The sequence below is a fragment of the Cannabis sativa genome, chromosome 2 (assembly GCF_029168945.1).
Source record: "Cannabis sativa cultivar Pink pepper isolate KNU-18-1 chromosome 2, ASM2916894v1, whole genome shotgun sequence".
NCBI lineage: Eukaryota > Viridiplantae > Streptophyta > Magnoliopsida > Rosales > Cannabaceae > Cannabis > Cannabis sativa.
Window position 1 is genome coordinate 61,628,016 of NC_083602.1, and position 24,437 is coordinate 61,652,452.

General features: G+C 36.0%; 3 protein-coding genes and 1 long non-coding RNA gene across 10 annotated transcripts; 2 read left to right on the forward strand and 2 right to left on the reverse strand.

Moving 5' to 3' along the window:
* The first annotated feature begins 254 nt into the window (after positions 1-254).
* On the forward strand, positions 255-17,767 carry LOC115718943 (pentatricopeptide repeat-containing protein At5g59600). Its single transcript, XM_030647772.2, has 3 exons — positions 255-325; positions 407-468; positions 15,879-17,767. Exon 3 carries the CDS (start codon positions 15,999-16,001, stop codon positions 17,646-17,648), a length of 1,650 nt encoding a protein of 549 aa, XP_030503632.2. The 5' UTR covers positions 255-325; positions 407-468; positions 15,879-15,998; the 3' UTR covers positions 17,649-17,767.
* Positions 4,467-6,359, reverse strand: LOC133035058 (uncharacterized). Its single transcript, XR_009686345.1, has 3 exons — positions 6,104-6,359; positions 5,172-5,234; positions 4,467-4,695 (listed from the first exon to the last, which is right to left on the reverse strand). It is a non-coding gene; the product is annotated as an uncharacterized LOC133035058 (long non-coding RNA).
* Positions 17,750-21,685, reverse strand: LOC115718944 (transcription factor BOA). 7 transcript variants are annotated; one of them, XR_009686343.1, is made up of 4 exons: positions 20,375-21,404; positions 19,466-19,730; positions 19,316-19,383; positions 17,750-18,157 (listed from the first exon to the last, which is right to left on the reverse strand). XR_009686343.1 is itself a non-coding variant. In XM_030647773.2 (2 exons), the coding sequence occupies exon 1, from the start codon at positions 21,402-21,404 to the stop codon at positions 20,409-20,411; it is 996 nt and encodes a 331-aa protein (XP_030503633.2). In that variant the 5' UTR covers positions 21,405-21,685; the 3' UTR covers positions 17,750-18,157; positions 20,375-20,408. The 7 variants fall into 7 exon arrangements, 2 of the variants coding, with proteins under 2 accessions (XP_030503633.2, XP_030503634.2); XR_009686344.1 differs by lacking the exon at positions 19,466-19,730; XR_004012096.2 differs by having other exon boundaries at positions 19,316-19,730.
* A 1,249-nt stretch (positions 21,686-22,934) lies between these two features.
* Positions 22,935-24,102, forward strand: LOC115719310 (uncharacterized). The gene is made up of 2 exons (XM_030648293.2): positions 22,935-23,446; positions 23,589-24,102. The coding sequence occupies exons 1-2, from the start codon at positions 23,105-23,107 to the stop codon at positions 23,751-23,753; spliced, it is 507 nt and encodes a 168-aa protein (XP_030504153.2). The 5' UTR covers positions 22,935-23,104; the 3' UTR covers positions 23,754-24,102.
* Positions 24,103-24,437: the final 335 nt, after the last annotated feature.

Sequence of the window (24,437 nt, forward strand, 5' to 3'; positions counted from 1 at the left end):
CCACGCACTATGTTAAGCTTTTGTTAGCCTCAAGCCTTTGATAGAGTTTTTGGATGGTAACAACTCGTGGCGTAAACGAATTACAGCACACTGAATCTGACTCGGCTAAGAATTTAGGAATGGAAATTTGGGCTTTTTTCGCCCGACACAGAACGGTCTTTGGCCCGTGACAATCGGACTTAATTCGAGTCATTCACCCGATCCGGCCCGGCCCGATTAAATCCCTAAATAAAAAATCTGAGAATTTCATATACAGATTTTCATGGTCTTCTTTCTCTCTGTTACTTGCATCGTAGATAAATTTTCTGCTTGTATTGCGGTTGCTGTAAGCTCAAAATCTCTTTCTCTCTATTCCAAACTTTAGATCCATAAATATATTTCATTGATTCATGATTTTTTTCTAAAGACTCCGGCGTTGCAAGGGTCTCCAATGGCGATTAAAGACTGAACTCGTACAGAACAAAATCCGTGAGTTCTATTGGCAACATTACTTGTTTTACTAATAATATTTATATGCTATTATTAGGGTTTGAAGTAACTTTTCAATTGCATTAATTTTAATGTTCTCAAGATTTATCGAACAATATTTTACTTTTTCCATTTCTCTGATTATATTTTATCAAATATTGTGTTTTTACAATTTCGAATGTATGTAATCGATTAGGGTTATATGCTAATGATTTTTTTTTTTTTTTTTGAAAAGTAACTATTCATGTGTTTTTATGGGGCTGATACAAATTAACTTGGGTTTTCTATTTTGTTCTAAAACATAGCTAAAACATAGCTGTTGTTTTTGTTTATAGTAGTGAAAATGGTTGCTATTGACTAGAGTAGGTTTTAGTACAGTATTATATTAGGCCTTACCATTAGTAAGGACTTTTTTTTTGCGTTTATATATTACAACATAATTTGTGATTTGAACTCAGGACCTCTAACACACACTCTCGTATGGCCACTTGAGTTAGCCTTAAGTGATTAGTAATGATTTTGCTAATGGGGGAGATTAGTATATTTCAATATCGGGTCTCGTAAATTTTGATTTAATAAATAATATGAAAAGCCGCTATTTATATATATAAATATATATTAATAACAATTAACTAAATATATAGACAGTATAAATAAGACAAAAATAAAAAAAAATTAAAAAAACTTATAAATTTATGTATAATTGAACAAAAGTTAAAATTCTAATTAAAATAAATAAAAATGATCTCAAATTTTGTCCACCTGATATGACATGTCCATGTAAGCTAAAGATAGAGTACGGGTGGAGTACAACCCTGTTAATAGCAGAATAGGGCCTCCATGCAAGATATAGCAAAACCGTCAAGCAGCAACTGAATGGAGTGAAGCGAGTCCTCAAGGAGTTGTACCAACATCCTTGACCAGCCAAGAAAAGCCTATAGGTCGGCCAGGGTGAGCTTATAGGCCGGTCATGATCTGTGCACAAGCGGGTCGGCCAAGAAGTGACTTTCGGACTAAGGGAGCTTTCGTTTGACAAAGGGAATCTGACCTCTATAAGGAAATGGTGTACAAAGTTGTCCTCAACTTGCAAAAGGCTGGCCTCCTCTTGGTGGAGCTATAGTGACCTGCCAAATCCATACGACCCCGCTGTCGATTGATCACTTTTTGAGGTCAACAGATATGTACTTAATAAAGAAAATATCATCGTATCCATTTTCCATGATATTGAAAAGAAAAAAAAAAAGATCATTCATAAAATTAAAAAGAAAAAATCATTGATAAAAAAACAAAATATATTTATGAGCAAAAAATAAAAAACATACTACAAAAGATCATTTTAAAAAGATTAATTAAGATTTTTTTTTCCCTGAACTTTGACATGTATCAAATCATGCCCCCTGAACTTTTAAGGTCGTTAAAAATGTCTCTGAACTATTGAGATTGTTGAATTTAAGGACTTTTGTCTAATTTTAGTAAAAAAATTCTAACATGGATGAAAGTTCAGGGGGCATGATTTAGTACATGTCAAAGTTCGAGGGGCATGATTGGGTAGATATCAAAGTCTGGGGAGCATAGTTTAGTATATAAACAATTACTGAAATAGTAAAATTGAATGAAATTAGACAAAAGTCCTTAAATCTAATAATCTCAATAGTTCATGGAGAATTTTTAACTGCAAAAAAAGTTCAGGGAACATGATTTGATACATGTTAAAATTTAGGGGGTAAAAATCTAATTAGCCTTTTAAAAATAATAGAAAAAAATATCATTCATAAAAAATTAAAAGAAAAGAATAAAAAAAAAAAGCATTGTTATTGATGACCCAATTAAGGAAGGTTGAGGTATAAGACCCCTATAACTAACACACGGTCTCTAAGATTGTCAAAATGAGCGAAGGTGTAGGAAGGAATCTGGACAATGTAATTCTCTTAATTTTGCATAAAACATAAAAAAAAAAAAAATAACAAATAAATAAAATTTTAAAAAATAAATTAAATAACAAATAACAAATAAATAAAAAAATAACTATACAAAAAAATAAAAAGATAACAATTAAAAAAAATCACAAAAATAAAATAATAAATAAATAATACATAAACATTAAAAAAAAAGGAGATCACAAATGAAAAAAACAAGTCATTTTTTGTTTGGTAGTGAACATCAATTTTTTTTATTAATGTTATTGATTATTGATATAACAATTATATATATATATATAAATATATATTTATTTTATTATTAGAATTAATTATTGTTTTATTTTTTTGCAATAGTGAATGATAAAAATAATAATGTTAATCCAACAATGATAATTAGTTAATTTTTTTCTTACATGTATAAAAAGAGTGAATACATATACTATTGATCCAAAACGTCAACCAAAACGGTGCGTTTTTATTACTTTCCAAGAGTAGTTTGGTATAGAGTGATCCTTGCATGTGATGTGAGAGGGTAACTTTCATTTTTCATTTTTCATTTTTTATTTTTAAAGTGCTATTTTTGTCCGTTTTTCACATTCCAAGCTAAGGTATATATAAATATCTATATATATATATATTTTCTTCATTAATTTGGTTAAACATCTTTTAATTAAGCTATTATAACTATATATATTTTTTCTTCATCAATTTGAAAAATCTCTTTCGAAAATTCTATAATACACCCCCTTAAAAGAGATACACCGATACATCTCTATCTGTTTTAGCATCCGAAATAATATTTTAGTCAAGTTTTTTCTCATGATCATGTAAATTATAATTATTTAAGACATATTGCAAAATTTTAAGAAATTCGAAAAAATTTAACACACCAAAAATTGCGTTCAAACAGTGTGTTGCACGCATGACTATTTTATTTTATATGCGTGTAAAATAGAGTGTTTGAACATTATTTTCTATATTGTAAATTATTCCGAATTTCTCAAAATTTTGTAGGATATCTTAAATAGCTATAATGTATATAAAAAAAATATTAAACTAAATATTTTCTCTGGATGCCGAAATAAATAGAGGGTGCATCAGTACATCTATTTTAAGGGGATGTATTGTAGAATCACCAACATCATATTTTAAGCTATTATAACTATTAGAAAATTCTATGTATTTTCTAAAAGGAATATATTAATACACTAATATTGGTTTCGAGAGAAAAAATTTTTATTTAATTTTTTTTATGACAATACAAGTTGTAATTATATAAGACAACTTGCAAGATTTTAAAAAATTAAATTAAACAAATCATGATTTTTATTTTATACGTATATGAAATAGACTGTTTAAATATTATTTTCTATTTTATAAATTATTCTGAATTTCTCAAAATTTTATAGAATATCTCAAATAATTATAATGTATGTGATTATAAAAACAATTAGACTAAAAAATTTTCTGCATACCGAAACAAATAGAGGTGCACCATTACACATTTTTTAAGAGGATGCATTGTAGGAATCACCCATAACTATTTTGTTGAGTCTATTATATCTTATTTCTAAGTGCTCTAAAGATGTCTAAATACCAATACTATAACAAGAAATAATTTGTCTAAACCTTGATTTTTTTCCTTTGAACATATTTCCACCATAGCATTTTTATTTTACGGGATATTTATGGCGAAATTCTTTTAATATTTACAATTGTTACACATGTGACCCTAATAAAAAAAGGTAGCAAAAATATCTTATCTTATGATTTTGTTAATTGTTACAATTGTACTATTTTTTGATTGAAGTGTCAATTCAAAAACACGTGGTGACACATTATTAGATCACGTATTAAATAAGCTAAAGAAATATGTCACTACAAGTTTCTGAGTTGTCACTTAACGGGCTAAATTGACACTTAACAATAAAAAAATAGTAATACTACAACAAAATCGTAAGGTAATGTAACGCCCTAAATAATTAGGCACGCTACCCAAAATACTTATAAGGCCCTAATCCCCTAATCGGGATTACTAATTAAAATAGCGCAGAATTTAAACTTTTATATTAAACAGACTGAAAATAAACTTGTAATATATTTAAACTTTTCAAAATAGTTGGGATCCCAAAAATATTTACAAACTTATTACAAGTTCTTTCTTACTAGCCGACCTAAGCGGCAAAACAGAATACAAAAGTCAACACTGTTAGACCCATAACCCGCTTGGTCTGAAGTGGCATGAACATGTACATTCTTCGCCCTGCTCCTGAAACTCATGGCTGATCAGCTAATGCCTTACCCTTTCCTGCACAGTAGAGCACCCGTGAGCCAAGCCCAGCAAGACAGTATAAATCATAACAAATATATTATGCTCATTCACATATGTCTGTATAGCACAGACCTGATCATTATTTCATCATGCCCATTTATGTCTACGTGGCGTAGACCTATGTGTTGCGCTCACACATCTAATTAAATCTACGTGACGTAGACCCACGTGTTACTCTCACACGTCGAAATACATTAAGGCCTTAGAAGCGGTTCATCTCGGTTATGAGTACCGAGTCCAACCTGATTATGCCTTGAGCACATAATCCTTAAATCTCATTTCAATTAACATGGCATGGCATTTATACACATATATCACTAGGGTAATAACCCTAGGCTATTAGACCGTTCCTATTAGGGCAATAACCCTAATCCCGGTTACTTAACATTCATGCATATCATTCTCAACATAAGCGCCACTGCGCATACTCTACGTGCTAATCACTGTCTTACCTGTTGTCCCGCAATAGTAGAGATTCCAAATCCCCGGGTGCTCCTGACCAGGTGCCGGTAATCCTAGTCACACACAATCCGGGATTTTCACAAATAGGGTTAACCCCTGATTTCACATTCATAAAATAAATTCATGGCATTTCAAATACAGATAATCACATAGAGCTCGAAAAGAGCTTTCCAACGGTATAAAGTTAACGTCCCAAACGGAGTCCCGAGTCAAAAGTTATGGCCAAAACAAATTTCCGCATTTCCCGATGAACTCCAACCGGAAGTCCGGATGAACCAACCTAATTCCGGTTGTCCGCGCAGAACACGAAATTTCTCAATCTTTAAACCTCCAAAACTCACTCAAATCATTCCCAAACATTCCCAAACTTTCCAGAGCATCAATATATGTCATAATAAACATATTCCACAACTTAAACCCAACAATTGCACTAAAAATCAAAAAGTGCCATTAAAGCACCAAGCTTGAGTTCCATGAACTCAAGCTTGCTTTTCACAACCAAAATCACAATTAATCCACTTAGAAAGCAAATTTTAGCAAATATTATAGGGTCTAAAACATTTAATTATGCATCAAAATCCAACAATAAACCCCATAATTTCAGATTGCACAATAATTAAAATCATGCCTTAAACTCCAAAACTTCAAGCTCTAAACTTGAGCTTCAAACTAACATCTTTCCAATATTTTCCAGCAGCTCAAGACCAAATAAAACATGTATTTTCAACCTAGAAAATACCCTAAAATCTTACTCCAAACTCAACAAACATAAGTCCCAACTAAATCATGCAATTTCACCAAGATTAAACACCAAACTTAACAACATGCATACACAAGAACACATCAACTATACATGCTATTAAAGCATAAAATTCAGCAAGGAAAATCAATTAGAAACTCAATTAAAAACTGTAGAGAATACCTCAAGACTAAGCAAGAATAATCCCCACAATCAAGCTCCAAAAATTAGCTCCAATTCACACTAATTTTCTTCAAATTCAACTTGAAATAACAAGAGGGTTTGGGAGAGAGAGGGGGTCGGCCAAGAGGAAAGCAAAACCAGAAAATTGCTTTTCATTTCATCAAAAATCAATTTTAATCAAACATAATAATTAGGGGTGAAATGACCAAAATGCCCTCATGGCTTATTATTCACACCTACACCCTCACAAGGGTAAATAAGTCATTTCAATACTCAATTAATTTCAAATAAATTTCTGATTATCATTCATCAAATAAAATGCCAAATTATCAATCCAATTTACATTTCGGGCCCGAACCCGGTTCGGCCCGAAATTCCCGGTTGTGACTATACCGCGCTAACCTGTCAGAACACACCTGAAGAGACAACACAGGTATACTATATAATAATATAGTTCCATTAAGCACGTAATCAAATTAATTTCATAATTTTACCCTTCTCAGGTCATAATTACTAAAATGCCCCTGGCTCACCAACGGGGTCTTAACATAATAAAATTCATATAATTTCACATATATTAAATTATATAATAATATAATTTCCTCAATTATACATAATTATCTAGTTAGGGTTTTGCTAATCCATTTCTTAATTCCGGGTATTACAATTACCCCCTCCTTATAGAAATTTCCTCCCGAAATTTACCTGAACAACTCCGGATATTTCTGCTGCATATCCGTCTCGAGTTCCCAAGTTGCCTCTTCTACTTTACTGTTCCTCCACAGTACTTTCACCAGTGCCACTGTCTTGCTTCTCAAGACTTTTTCTCCTCTATCAAGTATTTGCACTGGTTGTTCCTCGTATGACAAGTCCGGCTGAAGTTTCAATGCTTCATAACTCAGAACATGGGACAAGTCTGAGACATATTTCCGAAGCATTGAAACATGAAACACATTATGTACAGCTGCCAGCGCTGGGGGCATAGCCAACCTGTACGCTACTTGCCCTATCCTCTCAAGGATTTCAAAAGGTCCAATGAACCTCGGGCTAAGTTTTCCTTTCTTCCCAAAGCGTTTTATGCCTTTCATCGGAGATATTCGGAGAAATACCATGTCCCCGACTTGAAAATCAATATCTCGACGCTTTGGATCAGCATAACTCTTTTGCCTACTCTGAGCCGCGAGCATTCGCGCTCTAATCTTATCAACTGCCTCACTTGTTTTCTGAACAGCTTCGGGACCATAGAACTTTCTTTCACCCACTTCATCCCAGTGAATGGGCGATCTACATCTTCTTCCATACAAAAGTTCATAAGGAGCCATCCCGATTGTTGCCTGATAGCTGTTATTATAAGAAAACTCGATCAGGGGAAGGTACTTTACCCATGATCCCTCAAAGTCAAGCACACATGCCCGTAGCATGTCCTCTAAAATCTGAATGGTCCTCTCGGATTGCCCATCCGTCTGAGGATGAAAAGCTGTGCTGAACTTTAACTGAGTTCCCATAGCTCGATGCAGACTCTCCCAGAATCTCGATGTAAACTTCGGATCTCTATCCGACACAATGGACTTTTGGACACCGTGCAGACGAACAATTTCTCTAACATATAATTCAGCATACTGATCAATGGAGAAATTCGTCCGAACAGGTAAAAAGTGAGCAGACTTTGTAAACCTGTCCACTATGACCCACACAGAGTCAAATTGTCCCGTTGTTCTAGGCATACCTACCACGAAGTCCATAGCTATATCTTCCCATTTCCATTCTGGTATTTTCAGTGGTTGCAGCAACCCTGCAGGTCGCTGGTGTTCAGCTTTCACTTGCTGACATGTAAGGCACTTTGCAACATACTCAGCGATGTCATTCTTCATGCCTGGCCACCAAAACATGGCTTTCAGGTCTTGGTACATCTTTGTCGACCATAGGCACACAAACTCGACTTCCAAATCTCAACATTCCCGTTTCATCTACTGAGAAATCACTAGCCTTCCCAGCCAAAACCCTAGCTCGGGTTTTTATCAACTCTGAATCTTGCTTTTGTGCTTCTTTAATTCTCTCTAAAAGAGTGGATTGTAGGGTAATATTAGCCAATTGCCCCACAACCAACTCAATCTGAGCTCGAGTCATTTCATTTGCTAACTGTCGGGAGATTTGCTTCATAGTACTCAACTGACTCTGACCTTTTCTACTCAAAGCGTCAGCAACCACATTGGCTTTACCAGGATGATAAAGGATCTCACAATCATAATCCTTCACCAATTCTAGCCAACGTCTTTGTCTCATATTCAAGTCCTTCTGGGTGAAGAAGTATTTCAGACTTTTATGATCAGTATATATCTCACATTTCTCGCCATAAAGGTAATGCCGCCAAATCTTTAGCGCAAATACCACTGCTGCGAGTTCTAAATCGTGAGTAGGGTACCTCTGCTCGTACTCCTTTAACTGCCGAGAAGCATAAGCTATTACCCTCCCAGCCTGCATAAGCACACAGCCGAGACCCTGTCTCGAGGCATCACAATATACCACAAACTTTTCCTTATCTGAAGGAAGAGTTAGTACAGGAGCGGTAATCAAGCGTTGCTTTAACTCCAGGAAACTTTTCTCACACCGATCAGTCCAAACAAACTTCTGGTTCTTTCGGGTCAGCTCCGTTAAGGGTACAACAATCTTTGAAAAACCCTCAACGAACCGACGATAATAACCACCAAACCGTGCAAAACTTCCTCGACCTCCGTAGCCGACTTCGCATCGGCCAATCCCGTACAAACTTCAATTTTAGCCGGATCCACCATGATCCCATCTTTATCCACTACGTGCCCCAAAAATGAGACACGAGATAAATCCGTAATTCACACTTTTTGAACTTAGCATAAAGCTTATGATCCCGTAATCTTTGCAAAACCGCTCTGAGATGCAACTCATGCTCTTCTTCTGTCTCAGAGTACACCAAAATGTCATCGATAAACACAATCACAAACCTATCCAGGTAATCCTTAAACACCCGATTCATCAAATCCATGAATGCCGCGGGGCATTAGTGAGTCCAAACGACATCACAAGAAATTCATAGTGTCCATACCGAGTACGGAACGCAATTTTCGGGATATCTTCCTCTCGAATTCTCAACTGATGATAGCTTGAGCGAATATCGATCTTGGAAAATACCGTCTTCCCTTCAGTTGGTCGAACAGATCATCTATTCGAGGTAAAGGATACTTGTTCTTGATGGTGAGCTTATTCAACTCCCGGTAGTCAATACACATTCGCAGGGTTCCATCTTTCTTCTTCAGAAACAAAACCGGAGCACCCCAAGGTGAGTAGCTCGGTCTGATGAATCCCAGATTCAGTAACTCTTGCAATTGTATCTTCAATTCCTTCAACTCAGCTGGAGCCATTCGATACGGTGCTTTAGACACTGGATCCACTCCCGGAGCCAATTCAATAACAAATTCAATTTCCCGAACAGGTGGCAATCCCGGCAAATCTTCTGGAAAGACATCAAGGAACTCACATACCAATCTCGTATTCTCAGGCCCTGATGTCACAGGTTGGCTAGTGTCCACTGTAGTAACTATGAACCCTAGACAACCTCTACCCATCAGGTCTTTAGCTTTCAACAGTGATATTCTCGGTATGCGTGCCCCTTGAACTTTACCCACGAACACCGCCGGGTTAGCACCGTCGGCTCAAACACCACCATCTTCCGTTTGCGATCAATCATCGCTCCATATTTAGACGAAAATCCATTCCCAGGATTATGTCAAAATCGTATAATTGCGGCTCAATTAGATTGGCGGTCAACTCACACCCGTCAATCCAAAAAGACAAGGACCGAATCCACCTTGTGGATATTATCAGGTCTCCCGAGGGTAACAGGGTTCCAAACCCCGAAACATAAATATCACATGGCTTATGTAAACTTTCTATCACTCTACTCGATACATATGAATGAGTAGCTCCCGAATCAACTAACACAGTATAAGCACAACCATTAATAGATAACTGACCTGTCACAACTGACGGACTAGCATCAGCATCTGCCTGAGTTATAGTGAAAAGTCGCCCCGGGTTCTGAGCAACATTCTTCTTAGGCTCTTCTCTCTTGGCTTGGGGACAGTCTCTGATAAAGTGGCCCACCATGCCACACTGGAAACATGCCTTGGCTCGGCACTCACCAGGATGATGCTTCTTGCATTTAGGACATTCGGATATGATCGGAATGAGGACCCGCGACCCCGATCCGGCCACCTCTCGTTTCCCCGAAACTTTCTATTTTCCCCTGAAGCTCCGAAGCCTCACCTTCCGTTTCGTGCTCGTGGTTGCCACCGTCGGTCCCCTTACGACATTACCACCGCAGAGGGTTTGATGCCATGGCGCATCCTTTGCGCCTCGCTCCTTCATTACTTGCTGCTCGGCCTCCTCTGCAATTAAGGTCAAGTCTACCACTCTCTTATACAGAGTGTCATGTGATGTGGTAATCTTCAAGTCCCGACTAATTGTAGCATTTAGTCCTCGAATATATTTCTGCTTTCTGGTAAAATCTGTAGGCACCAGATCACCAAGAATTTAGATAACCGATCGAATTCCGTAGTATATTCGCCGTCACGTACATTTTCCCCCGAGTCAACTTCACAAAATCTTCTGTGAAGTCCTCACTACAACGTTATAAAACTTTTCTTCAAAAAGTTTCTTGAACTCTTCCCATGTCATCACACTGACATCTCGAGTCTGATTCACTATATCCCACCATACGCGGGCATGATCTTGAAACATAAAGGCCGCACAATTCACCCTCTCGCTCCCGTCACCCCCATATTATCGAGGATACGGGTAACAAGAGCTCATCCATCGATCGGCCTTAATAATATCAATGCCTCCCGTAAAAGCCGGAGGTTGCGGCTTCACAAACCGCTCGAACACGTAGTCCCGGTGCGCATAATATACCCTTGGTTACCCACCACCGGCACAGAGCTGGTGGTAACCCTCGATTTACTAGGGCGGCTTGTTGCCTTAAACGTTGCAACTCTTCCTCTTGACGAAGTATGACACTTCGCATTTCATGAAACATCCGCCGCCGGTCACAGGAGGATTAAGATTAACCGCCCCCGCATTATCTCCCGGATTTTGCGGAGGTGGAGGCAGCTTCGGTGGATCGGTTTGGGTAACCCCGGCTCTACTTGCTCGCCCGTGGTTCAGATGATCGCGAGGTCCATTACTAGTACCCCTGTAATCAACAACCCCAGCGAGTTAAGCACCAATACCACACTTACGCACTTATTGCCTTAAACCCTAACTCATCTATTTACCTCATACATATTTACATAAACAAATAGCATTTATAGCATGGCATCACATAACACATACATACTCTAGATGCTTGCATACTGCCTAAAATGGAAAGCGGTAAACAGATGATCACACATACAGTCAAGTATTTACTCTCAATACTTACTGCACCATGAGTCGAGCCTATCTCTGACGACGAATGTACATGTTCGGCCGGTCTACAGGAAGTTTAAAAACCTTGGCCCTCTGATACCAAATTGTAACGCCCTAAATAATTAGGCACGCTACCCAAAATACTTATAAGGCCCTAATCCCCTAACCGGGATTACTAATTAAAATAGCGCAGAATTTAAACTTTTATATTAAACAGACTGAAAATAAACTTGTAATATATTTAAACTTTTCAAAATAGTTGGGATCCCAAAAATATTTACAAACTTATTACAAGTTCTTTCTTACTAGCCGACCTAAGCGGCAAAACGAATACAAAAGTCAACACCGTTAGACCCATAACCCGCTGTCCGAAGTGGCATGAACATGTACATTCTTCGCCCCCGCTCCCGAAACTCATGGCCGATCGCCCAATGCCTTACCCTTTCCCGCACAAAGAGAGCACCCGTGAGCCAAGCCCAGCAGACAAGATAAATCATAACAAATATATTATGCTCATTCACATATGTCTGTATAGCACAGACCTGATCATTATTTCATCATGCCCATTTATGTCTACGTGGCGTAGACCTATGTGTTGCGCTCACACATCTAATTAAATCTACGTGACGTAGACCCACGTGTTACTCTCACACATCTAAATACATTAAGGCCTTAGAAGCGGTTCATCTCGGTTATGAGTACCGAGTCCAACCTGATTATGCCTTGAGCACATAATCCTTAAATCTCATTTCAATTAACATGGCATGGCATTTATACACATATATCACTAGGGTAATAATCCTAGGCTATTAGACCGTTCCTATTAGGGCAATAACCCTAATCCCGGTTACTTAACATTCATGCATATCATTCTCAACATAAGCGCCACTGCGCATACTCTACGTGCTAATCACTGTCTTACCTGTTGTCCCGCAATAGTAGAGATTCCAAATCCCCGGGTGCTCCTGACCAGGTGCCGGTAATCCTAGTCACACACAATCCGGGATTTTCACAAATAGGGTTAACCCCTGATTTCACATTCATAAAATAAATTCATGGCATTTCAAATATAGATAATCACATAGAGCTCGAAAAGAGCTTTCCAACGGTATAAAGAACGTCCCAAACGGAGTCCCGAGTCAAAAGTTATGGCCAAAACAAATTTCAGCATTTCCCGATGAACTCCAACCGGAATTCCGGATGAACCAACCGGAATTCCGGTTGTCTGGGCAGAACACGAAATTTCTCAATCTTTAAACCCCCAAAACTCACTCAAATCATTCCCAAACATTCCCAAACTTTCCAGAGCATCAATATATGTCATAATAAACATATTCCACAACTTAAACCCAACAATTGCACTAAAAATCAAAAAGTGCCATTAAAGCACCAAGCTTGAGTTCCATGAACTCAAGCTTGCTTTTCACAACCAAAATCACAATTAATCCACTTAGAAAGCGCCTAGGAAATATTATAGGGTCTAAAACACATATTTATGCATCAAAATTCAACAATAAACCCCATAATTTCAGATTGCACAATAATTAAAATCATGCCTTAAACTCCAAAACTTCAAGCTCTAAACTTGAGCTTCAAACTAACATCTTTCCAATATTTTCCAAACAGCCTCAAGACCAAATAAAACATGTATTTTCAACCTAGAAAATACCCTAAAATCTTACTCCAAACTCAACAAACATAAGTCCCAACTAAATCATGCAATTTCACCAAGATTAAACACCAAACTTAACAACATGCATACACAAGAACACATCAACTATACATGCTATTAAAGCATAAAATTCAGCAAGGAAAATCAATTAGAAACTCAATTAAAAACTGTAGAGAATACCTCAAGACTAAGCAAGAATAATCCCCACAATCAAGCTCCAAAAATTAGCTCCAATTCACACTAATTTTCTTCAAATTCAACTTGAAATAACAAGAGGGTTTGGGAGAGAGAGGGGGTCGGCCAAGAGGAAAGCAAAACCAGAAAATTGCTTTTCATTTCATCAAAAATCAATTTTAATCAAACATAATAATTAGGGGTGAAATGACCAAAATGCCCTCATGGCTTATTATTCACACCTACACCCTCACAAGGGTAAATAAGTCATTTCAATACTCAATTAATTTCAAATAAATTTCAGATTATCATTCATCAAATAAAATGCCAAATTATCAATCCAATTTACATTTCGGGCCCGAACCCGGTGCCTACCGAAATTCCCGGTTGTGACTATACCGCGCTAACCTGTCAGAACACACCTGAAGAGACAACACAGGTATACTATATAATAATATAGTTCCATTAAGCACGTAATCAAATTAATTTCATAATTTTACCCTTCTCGGGTCATAATTACTAAAATGCCCCTGGCTCACCAACGGGGTCTTAACATAATAAAATTCATATAATTTCACATATATTAAATTATATAATAATATAATTTCCTCAATTATACATAATTATCTAGTTAGGGTTTTGCTAATCCATTTCTTAATTCCGGGTATTACATGTAAGGTACTTCTGCCATACTTTTTTTTATTAGTACACAATTACAAATGTTAAAAAAGTTTCGCCGCAAATATCCCTTATTTTAAAAAAATATATATAATGAATTAAATCAAAACTTCTATAATTTATTATATTTTTTTTTGAAAAAAAAAAATATATTTTTCTTTAATATTTAGATTTTTTATTTTGGGATAATAAAAAAAAGGTCTCCTCTATTTTACATAAACTCTAATTTGGAATCTCAATTTTTTTTATAATCTTTTAGACACAATTTTAGTTGAATTTTGTTTTAAGCAATTCTTTTTTTTAATTGAGCTTCAACTAAATTTTAAATAATTTAAAAATTATAATTATTAAAAATAAATAATACTGTTACTTTTTTTAATGAAAAAAATTCACTAAAAATATGTTAAGGGGATTATTTTTTAACATTTGAATTATCATGTGATCATTTTTATTATTTTTTAAACAGAAGATCCGAAATAGAATTTAACATAGCAGGGGAGACCTTTCTTTTTTTTTTCTTTTTATGTTATCCTTTTTTTAACCTTTAAATCTATTTTTACTATACCATTTTTATTTCACCAACAAAGTCTATAATTAAATTGATATAAATTTTTATTATTTTATATATTTTTTGTTCCAAAATTATTGGTTAACACATTAAAATTAGTTAAGTTATAAATATTGAGAAATATTCAAATTACACATATTTTACACTGTATAATTAATCTCAAGTACAATAAAATGTGATATAATACTTAAAAGTATATATAAATAATATTTAATTCATATTATTATAAATAATAAATGTGTAAAATTTAAATGTGTATTTAGCATTCTCATTATTTATATATATTATATAGTTTAAGCTAAACACATCGATCATTTATTTGTCATATCATGTGTTGCATTAATCAAATTATTTGAACGTATTCTTTTAAATAAGGAAAATTTAATATTTCATGTCTACATTTAGTCAAAAAAAAAATATAAATCAGAGCTGAATACGATCTTTAATAATATATGTTACACGTGCAACGCACGTTCAAAAGCTAGTATTAGGAAAATTATTCTATATACTGTTTTTTAATTTTTTTTTTTCAAATTTACGGTTTGGGTTGCTTCGGTGGTTTCTCCATTGATTTTTATGTGGGTTGCTATGTGTTTTGTTAGTTGTTATGAAAGTTTTTATGTAGAATTCCGTAAAAATACCAAAAAAAAATTGTTTTCAAGTGTAAAAATGAAAAAACTCATTTTTATTACTATACTTTTCTTTGTTTTTAATTTTTTGCGGGAGCCTTACGTAGTTGATCTTGATTATTAGAATATACATTGTTTTTATTTTTAGGATATGAGTGAGGACATGGATGAGAACAAAATATAAGTGGAGGACAAAATGTAGTGTTTAGTATTTGAGTTTACAGTTAGTAGTTATTATCGTTGTACCTAATATTATTAGGAACAAAAGTCCAATCTCAAATTTTCCTCTATTATGCATAATTGAATCATACTAATTTTCATACAAAAAAAGAAATTAAATTTTTACCTAATGAATTTTACTACCAAATGAATCCAACTATTTTTCTTTAAAAACAAATAAATAGATAGGAATGGGCAGGTCGGGTCGGGTCCGACCCATTTATATCGAACCGAGCCTGACCCGACAGGTTGAAGGGTGTAGTCGGGCCGGGGCGGGTCGGGCCAAAGTGATATTGGGCTGGGTCCGACCCAACTCAACCCGATTGACATTCCTAATTTGATGTTTCTAGTCCATGATCCTGTGATTGATCTAATGATTCTGATTCTTTTTTTTAGGTGGATGCGAGTCCTGCCTTTATGTCAAAACAAGCCAAAATGAGTTCTTTTTCGTTCTGACAGAATTCTAGTGTTGGGTTCTTAATTCTTTAGTTTTCACCACCGGTAACTGCTTATGCAATGCGCCGTTGCATTCGAGGGCCGACGTTATTCGTAATCCATCGGAGCAATCCCATCATAATCCATCGTAAATTGTTTCAGACATCAGTTGATACATATGCGAAGGTCATCGAAATCTATGACCGTGATCGAGACTTGAACTCAGGAAGAGTGCTCCACTCTCACCTAATTATTAATGGGTTGATTCGTCGCACCCATATCGCTTCTAAGCTTATAGCATTATACGTTGTTTGTGGCAAACTAAACAATGCACGAAAAGTGTTCGACAAAATTCCTGAAACAAATATTCGCCGTTATATTGTCCTTATTGGGGCCTATGCTCGATATGGATTTCATCAACAGGCACTTAATTTGTACAGAGAAATGCAAAAAATGGGTATTAAGCCCAACATATTTATCGTTCCTAGCGTTCTCAAAGCCTGCGGTCACCTCTCCGATTCACGAATAGGAGAGAATCTTCACGCTATGATACTTAAACACTCGTTTGACTATGACATTTTTGTTAACAGTTCACTCATTGATATGTACTCGAAGACTGGACAAGTAGAGAAAGCACGCGGGGTTTTTGATACCATGGAGGAAAAAGATTTGGTGGCGTTTAATGCTCTTCTTTCAGGCTATGCTCAACGTGGATTACCTGAACAAGCGTTAGATTTGGTAGGGAAAATGCAAATAGAAGGAGCAGTAACACCTAATATAGTAACTTGGAACACTTTGGTAGCTGGGTTTTCTCAAAAGGGTGATGAGGTAATGGTTTCCCAACTTTTTAAGAAGATGGTTGATCGAGAGATCAAACCTGATGTTGTGTCTTGGACTTCAATTATATCTGGATTGGTGAAGAATTTTCGTAATGATGAAGCATTTGATACTTTTAAGGAGATGTTGGCTCATGGGTTATCTCCAACTTCAGCTACTATGAGTAGTCTCTTGTCTGCCTGTTCGGTTGTGGCAAATGTTGCGCGAGGGAAGGAGATTCATGGTTATGCATTGGTGACTGGTGTTGAAGATAATATATTCGTAAGAAGTGCTTTAGTTGACATGTATGCTAAATGTGGATTCATACATGATGCCAGGGCATTGTTCTTCAAGATGACAGAAAGAAACACAGTAACTTGGAACTCAATGATTTTTGGGTACGCAAATAATGGATTCTGCGGTGAAGCAATTGAGCTTTTCAAACAGATGATGGAGGAAGACAACAAGAAACTTGATCACCTGACTTTCACTGCAGTTCTCACTGCTTGTAGCCATATGGGCATGGTTGATCTTGGACAAAGTCTGTTCAACTTGATGCAAGAAGAGTACAAAATCAATCCAAGACTTGAGCATTATGCTTGTGTTGTTGATCTCCTCGGTCGAGCTGGAAAACTCACTGAAGCTTATGACATGGTTAAGACAATGCCAATTGAGCCAGATTTGTTTATATGGGGAGCATTACTTGGGGCTTGCAGGAACTACGGGAATATAGATATTGCTGAAATAGCAGCTAAGCATTTGAGGGAGCTAGAGCCTGAGAGTGCAGGCAACAAACTACTGCTATCAAATCTATATGCTGATGCAGGTAACTGGGCAAATGTAGCAAGGTTGAAGAAAACTATAAACAGAAAAAAGTTGAGAAAATTTCCTGGCTGCAGTTGGATAGAGACCTGACATGTAATTAGTACAGAATTACCTGTAATATTTGCTTAAATGATAGTAGAGTCATTCTTGTATCAAACAATTTCAAGATGATTTTGTCACACAAATATAAAGTCATGCCTATTCCTTTATTGCTACGAGTGAAAAATAAATTCTTTAGAAGCAATGAAAATACTAAACCAAATATCCAACAAAACCAACATCAGCAACACATTTTAAGCAGAAAAGTAACAAGTCGATCTTGTAACAGTCGAAGCTCGTACAGAGTAAGTTCAGCACCTGTTTCTTTACTAAACACATCTAGCAAGTTAAGTCCCCGTGAAATATAATAACATGATCACAAATCGAAAAGAAAATAACAGTAAAAACACAATGGTAATTATTTCAAATATCATCACAAAAATACAGTAACAACAGCACTACGTTGATTTCTATATCAGCAATTCATAAGTAATTAACATTGTAGAGGGCTCGCAGACTTGAATGAACTGCCCTCCATAATAATGTCGAACAATAAGCATCTGCAAGCAACGTACACACGATATTAATTCAGCAATCATAAGAGAGCACACAATGTACTCAAACACTTGAAAAGAAAAACACATGGATCTAAACTCACACTTGGAAAGAAAAAAACGTAGATCTAAACTCAACTTTGAAATAATTCACTCACCCTCCTTAAAGATTCACTCCAGATTAGCAATTGGATACCACCAATGAACAACCCACTCAGGTAAAATACATAATGAAGAGAAGAGCTCCAGTAAAAGTTCATGACGAAGAATCGTTTTCAAAGTTCTCTATTAATCGATGTTGTATAATTTTTCCATATCTAACCCACTTACTTTCTTATCTCCTTAACTAAAACAGTTATCTAAAGTGTGGTTCCTAGCTAAAATGAAGAACACATTTTGGAAAATGCTCCAAAATCCAGAATCATGAGCAAAAGATTTCTTTAATCTTTCTGAGTTCTGTATTTCAAATGGAATTATTTCTTACTACCACCATAATTGGAGGCAAAGCATGACAAAAAAATGCAATACCATTGGGTTAAAGAGTATGTGACCTTCAATGAAAATACAAAAACATACTAGAGGGAACCCTCAGCATTATTCACTGAATTGGCTATGTTTACCAATTTCCACATACTTCAGGCAGAAAAAGAACAGCGACACCAGTCAATTTAGTTCAACGAAATAGATCAATGCATCTACATCACAAATGCACCCTCCAGTACACACATAATATACATTTTACATTTGAACAAGAGAAAGCTAAAAATTTTGAAAAAAGTTCCTTGATTATACACACTGTGAATGGTCAAAGATATTATAAGTTTTCCAACAACCACATCAGGGACCAGCTAAATCAAAACAATGCAAAAGCTTCTTTTAGGAAGTTCCTCGAGAGCTGAAAATTTTACAAATGTGGTCTGAAAGTGCATTTAATAATGTTCATTTTAGTTCATGAGAAGATTAGGAGTGAACATATTATGATATGTTGATTTTTAAACTATTCTGTTATAAGGTCTTCAACAAATGTACTAGGAATTATACAAACTTGCAATTCAGAGTACCATCAAAAGAAAGCAGAAACTCCTAACAGGTCAACCTTAGAGAAGCAATTGATATTATAATCAGCTAATTTGCACATATATAGAATTGGAAGGAATTTCGTACATGACAAGAGGCTAAAAGTTGATAAAGCATTCAACTCAGCCAGGTAGAACAGCTGAACTTTTGCTTTGCTGCTGAGAAAGAAGTTTCATACATTGATTAATAGAAAAAGCGAATGGCACATATAAATTGAAAAACAGATTTAATGTAGACCTAATGACGAGCTGTCAACATGAGGACTAGAAGTACAACTCCGTGTATCTCCTGCACTATAAAGAATTTATATAATATATTTGATATGTATGTATTTAAGCACGTTTTGTGATCCCATATCATATCAAGTATGCATCTAGTGTCTTCATGTAGCACCTAACAACCCTTCCCTTCACATGCCTGTCAAGTTCAAGATTAGCAATCTAGCAACCTTACTAGTTGAGCACCAAGAGTTAACTTCAACCAACTTGCTCAACTTCTGAATCTACACAAAAACATATAATAAATCATCTTGAAATTCTTTTGCCACCTTCAGCAGAAAGTTTCGCCAATTAAAGGCGAACAGCAGGTGTGGGAGCCCCAAAAAGTAATGATATTGACCTAGTTCAAAATGGGCAGACTATAAAAAGGTATTTCTTTTACTGCTATCAATACGCACTCATCTAAATACCACTGCACATACATGCAATCGTAAAAAAAAATTATCCTAAAAAGGGTAAAAATACGAATAGAACAAGACAGGAAAGTGAAAATTTGTCCTAGAAAGGGTAAAATTATAGAGGGTAAAAATACAAATATAGATACAGATACAGTATGAACAAGACAGGAGACTCAAAGTTCAATAGCTACCAAACAGCAACGCTGTGGGATAAAACCAATTTACATAAACGCTGCATCCCTATAGCTATATCTTTGGAAGCCAGATACCAACAGTTTAAGTAATCATACTGATTGGTTCAATTCATGAAGCATAATCTTAGATAACATAATAAACGAATAAAAAAATATTTCTCAAAATCAAACTCATTCATTATGTATTTTAAATACATAATCGAGTACACAAAAGGCAATATCAGACAACTATGATGACATCTACAACAGAGTTTGGCTACGAGGAAACCAACTCACCTCAGGTTATGGTGTCAATAATATATCAAGAGTTCTATTTCTCACTTGGAGCAACATGTGGGTAAGTTACCACTGAACCGTACTTATTTCCAGACCAATCTCGCTGCTGCAACATGCTGTACGGATGATGCGACTCGAACCCATGGTAACCCACGGCACCATTGGGAGCCCCAACGGGAATGCCCATTTGTCCATGGCCACCATGACTCATTCCTAAAACCGGCATAGACATCATCGACTGGTATGGAATCGGCATCGGTATCTGCAAGTGTCCGTTTCCATGCGAGTGACCGCTCCCACCGGATTCGTTAAAGCTCTGCGGTACCGGTGTGGAAGAAAAGAGCTGGTCCGAAGACGAAGGATCATCGTTCGATAAACCCTGCATCCTCTTTAAGTAGAGCCGGTACTTCTGCAAATGGCTAGCCACGTTCTCACGGGTCAAGCCCTCCACGTTCATCAACTGCATAATGGTCTTAGGAACCGCGTTCTTGATACCCAGATGTGCCACGACATCGACGAACCGCTTATGGAGCTGAGGAGTCCATACAAGGCGAGGCCTCTTGAGGGTCCGAGCTGAAGGGTCGTCGGTCGAATTATCAGTCGGGAGAGCTAAATCAGCCTCCTCGACAGAGTCAATTTTCCTAGATTTCCTTGAATCGGATCCAGAACCATCTCGATTATCATCATCATCGTTCTCGTTCTCGTTCTCATTCTCGTCGTTCTCAACTACCATAGAATCAGGGCTGTCACCAAATGACTTGAAATTATTCGACGAGAAAGCCTGCGATTGCATACCACGAAGCGACGATAACGTATCCCTCGACGCGCGATTGACATCGACCAGCGACCGACACTGCACCGGCGAAATACTAAACGCTGACGCCAGCTCCGGAGGGATCAACGGCTGCGACAAAGGCGTTAGATCGTCAACGCTCGGTAACCCAGCTTCCCATTCCAGAACTCGCTCTTCATCAGCACCACCATCGTCTATACCGCCCTCGTATTCACCCATCCTCACCTCCTCACCCATATCAAAATCCAAAATTACTTCTTCAGTTCGTCACCGTTTCAATTTTTCTTTTGAACCAATTAATTATTATATAAAGAAACGTCTTGAGGTTTAGTTTAGGGTTTGAGAGTCTAGTTCGGAATTAGATCGAATCAGAGAAAAACAAGGAGAAGGTCAGACTAAGAAGAAGACAATTAACGAGTTTCAGAGTTTCGAAGATATTTTCGTGAGATTCGGGGGATTGAGGAGTGTGTGTTTGGGAGAAAAGAAAATGAGGAAGAAAAATTAGTATTAATTTTCTTATTACGCTTTGTGAAAAAGTGCAATATCTCATTCCACCTGGGTCTAGTGATTGTGCCAACGTGGACGACTTAGCCAGATATTTTTGATCTTCTAAATATCTATTTCACTTTTTTAATCTCAATTCGCTGCTACCCAGGCCAATTTAGACAATTATAATTCCTCATTCAGATAAGGCATTTTAAATTACCGAAAATAACCTTGCGACTAGAACGAAGTCAACCACTCTTTATGTTTGTTAGTTAGAAAGAGTCAAAAGTAACTAAGCAACGCGCTTCCGCTTTTAGGGTTGTTTCAGTAATTTAAAGTTATTGTAAATATTAATCACCGACTTTGGCCCTAACAAATTTTAATTAATTAGTGTCTAATTATTTTGCTTAACATTAATTAAACCAATAGAAAGAGAGATATTGGTGTACAGCTGGTACGGAAGACGTGGACAAGCTTGGACAACACAACGTTGCCGTTGCCCTCAATTTAATGATCGACGGTTGATTATCAAGTTGATCCATTTCCGAGCTTATATCGTACGGATGAGAATTCGGGGTCGGTTCTTTCTTACATTATTTAGTTATTTTTAATAAATATGATAATTTAGTCATGAGATTGTTGTGTGCTTTGTTTTAGATACTGAGTTGAGATTGGTTTGATTAGTGCCTTTCAATTCATTTATTTTTTAATCTTATTAGTGGCTTTTAAAGTTAGTGTAAAGGTCAGACAATTTTTCTTTTCCTTGTGAAATAAGAAATTGTAAGTTTTCCAATGCTCCATATTCCAATGTATTATTAACAATAATAATAAAAAAGTCATAAAAAAAAAATACTAAGACCAAATAAAAATAATTTTTTTTTAAAAAAAATAATAATAATATTAAAGTGTCTTATGTGTCCCACCAGAGTTCAAAATTGTTCTTGTCCTTGGAACTTTAATCTATAAAAGAAAATTAGACAAATCTCATTTTGTATGAAATAATAAATTAATAATTGACTAATCCTACACACATTCTCACCTTGCACTAAATCAAACACCTTTAAATTCTAGTATCCATTAACCAAATGTTCCCTTATTAAACTATTCTGGCTATTTATACATTAGTACTTACCGACTATGATCAAATCTAATTTTGTTCAAATTCCCTTTGAGAAGAAGCTATTGACCATTCTTTTTTTTTTATCTCTAAATCCAAATTCTAACTTGTGAGGCCTGCCTTGTTTTATATTGGGCTTTTCTTCTCTTCCAACTATAGTTTGTTGTTCCAAGAAGCCGAGGAGCATTTGGGCCTTTCAAATCCAATATCCAAATAGAACTTTTTCTTTTTGTAAAAGAAATCCAAATAGTCCAAGTAGTAGAAGTAACAGCTCCTCTGGCTCGGAACTTGAGCAAGAGAGAGAAAGGGAGAGTGAAGTGGTAGCAGATGAACCATGGCTGCCACCACATCCATATCTCTATCACCACCAGATTTCATCTCCATGCTCCACCACAAACCTTGTCTATTTCTTAAACCCCATAAGCAATCCTTCTCACCCATAACCACTTTCTCATCCAAAAAGACTCAAACTTTCCACAACCCACTTTTCAAAATCAGAAAACAAAACAACCCAATTTGGAGAATTTATGCCACGGCCGGTGAAACTCCTCCATTAGAAGCCACCCCACTTGAGACTTCTCAGCAAATTGTCTCCACCGGGGACGAGCTCACTGCCAACATCATTTCTGCTCTTCTCATTATTGCCTTTGTTGGTCTATCTATTGTCACAGTAGGGGTAAGTTTTAATTTTCCTCCGAGCTGTATTATAGCATGAAAATGAAAATCAAGTTGTGATTTTGGGCTAAATTTGTGATTTTGTGAAGATGGACTCTTATAGCTAAGTTGTAGGTGTTGGTGGATTTGGTTTTCTGGTTCAGGTTATCTACATTGGTGTGACGGATTTCTTGCAGAAAAGGGAGAGAGATAAGTTTGAGAAAGAAGAGGCAGCTAAATCCAAGAAGGGTGGTAAGAAGAAGAAGGTAAAAGCAAGAGCTGGTCCAAGAGGATTCGGCCAAAAAATTGTAGAGGACGAAGATTTTTAATGTAATGTGAATGTGATGATTGGTGTGGGAAATGCTCCAAGTAAGCTTTTTCATTCCGTTTGTAACTTGTAATTGAAGCTTTCCCACTTTTAAATTCCTTTTCCTAGTTCCTACACTTTGAGTATAGTCAAAAGTATTTTAAAAACAAATTGTTATGAAAGTTGGAGGATTTGGTTTGGCAAATTTAAGCTTATAACTTAGAAGGGTGAAGGTCTAGTGTTCATTTTTGGGAACATTAATGATGAAAACGAGGCCTAGTATTAGCAAATGATGATCATACAATTTTCGGCTTAAAACTTTGTATTCGGTTGTTTCTTTGTGTGATAATAATATGGCTTGTTTCGCAATATTTACAAGGAGTGAATAATGATGTTTTATAAGACATCCTTCATGACCATATGCAACAACAATGAATACTAGGATAATAAACTTGGTTGGCCCGCAAAGCCTAATGTTATATAATATATACCATAAACTTCAAATAAGTATAAAGCGACGCCTTCATTAATTTTGTACTGTACATATTTTGTAGTACTAGTAAACATATGTATATGAAAATTTATGATATTCATGGTATTATATTAATAACATGGTTTCTGTTGGTATAGTCGTATAGATATATATTTTGTAGTCGGAAGTGAAGATAAAAGAAAAGAAAACAATTTAAAGAAAAAAATACAAGAA

Excerpts from the sequence above, each read along its gene's own strand:
- LOC115718943 (XM_030647772.2), top strand. The coding sequence starts at position 15,999 with ATGCGCCGTTGCATTCGAGGGCCGACGTTATTCGTAATCCATCGGAGC.
- LOC115718944 (XM_030647773.2), bottom strand. The coding sequence starts at position 21,404 with ATGGGTGAGGAGGTGAGGATGGGTGAATACGAGGGCGGTATAGACGAT.
- LOC115719310 (XM_030648293.2), top strand. The coding sequence starts at position 23,105 with ATGGCTGCCACCACATCCATATCTCTATCACCACCAGATTTCATCTCC. Across the intron at positions 23,447-23,588 it reads TATCTATTGTCACAGTAGGG|GTTATCTACATTGGTGTGAC; the intron begins GTAAGTTTTAAT and ends TTTCTGGTTCAG.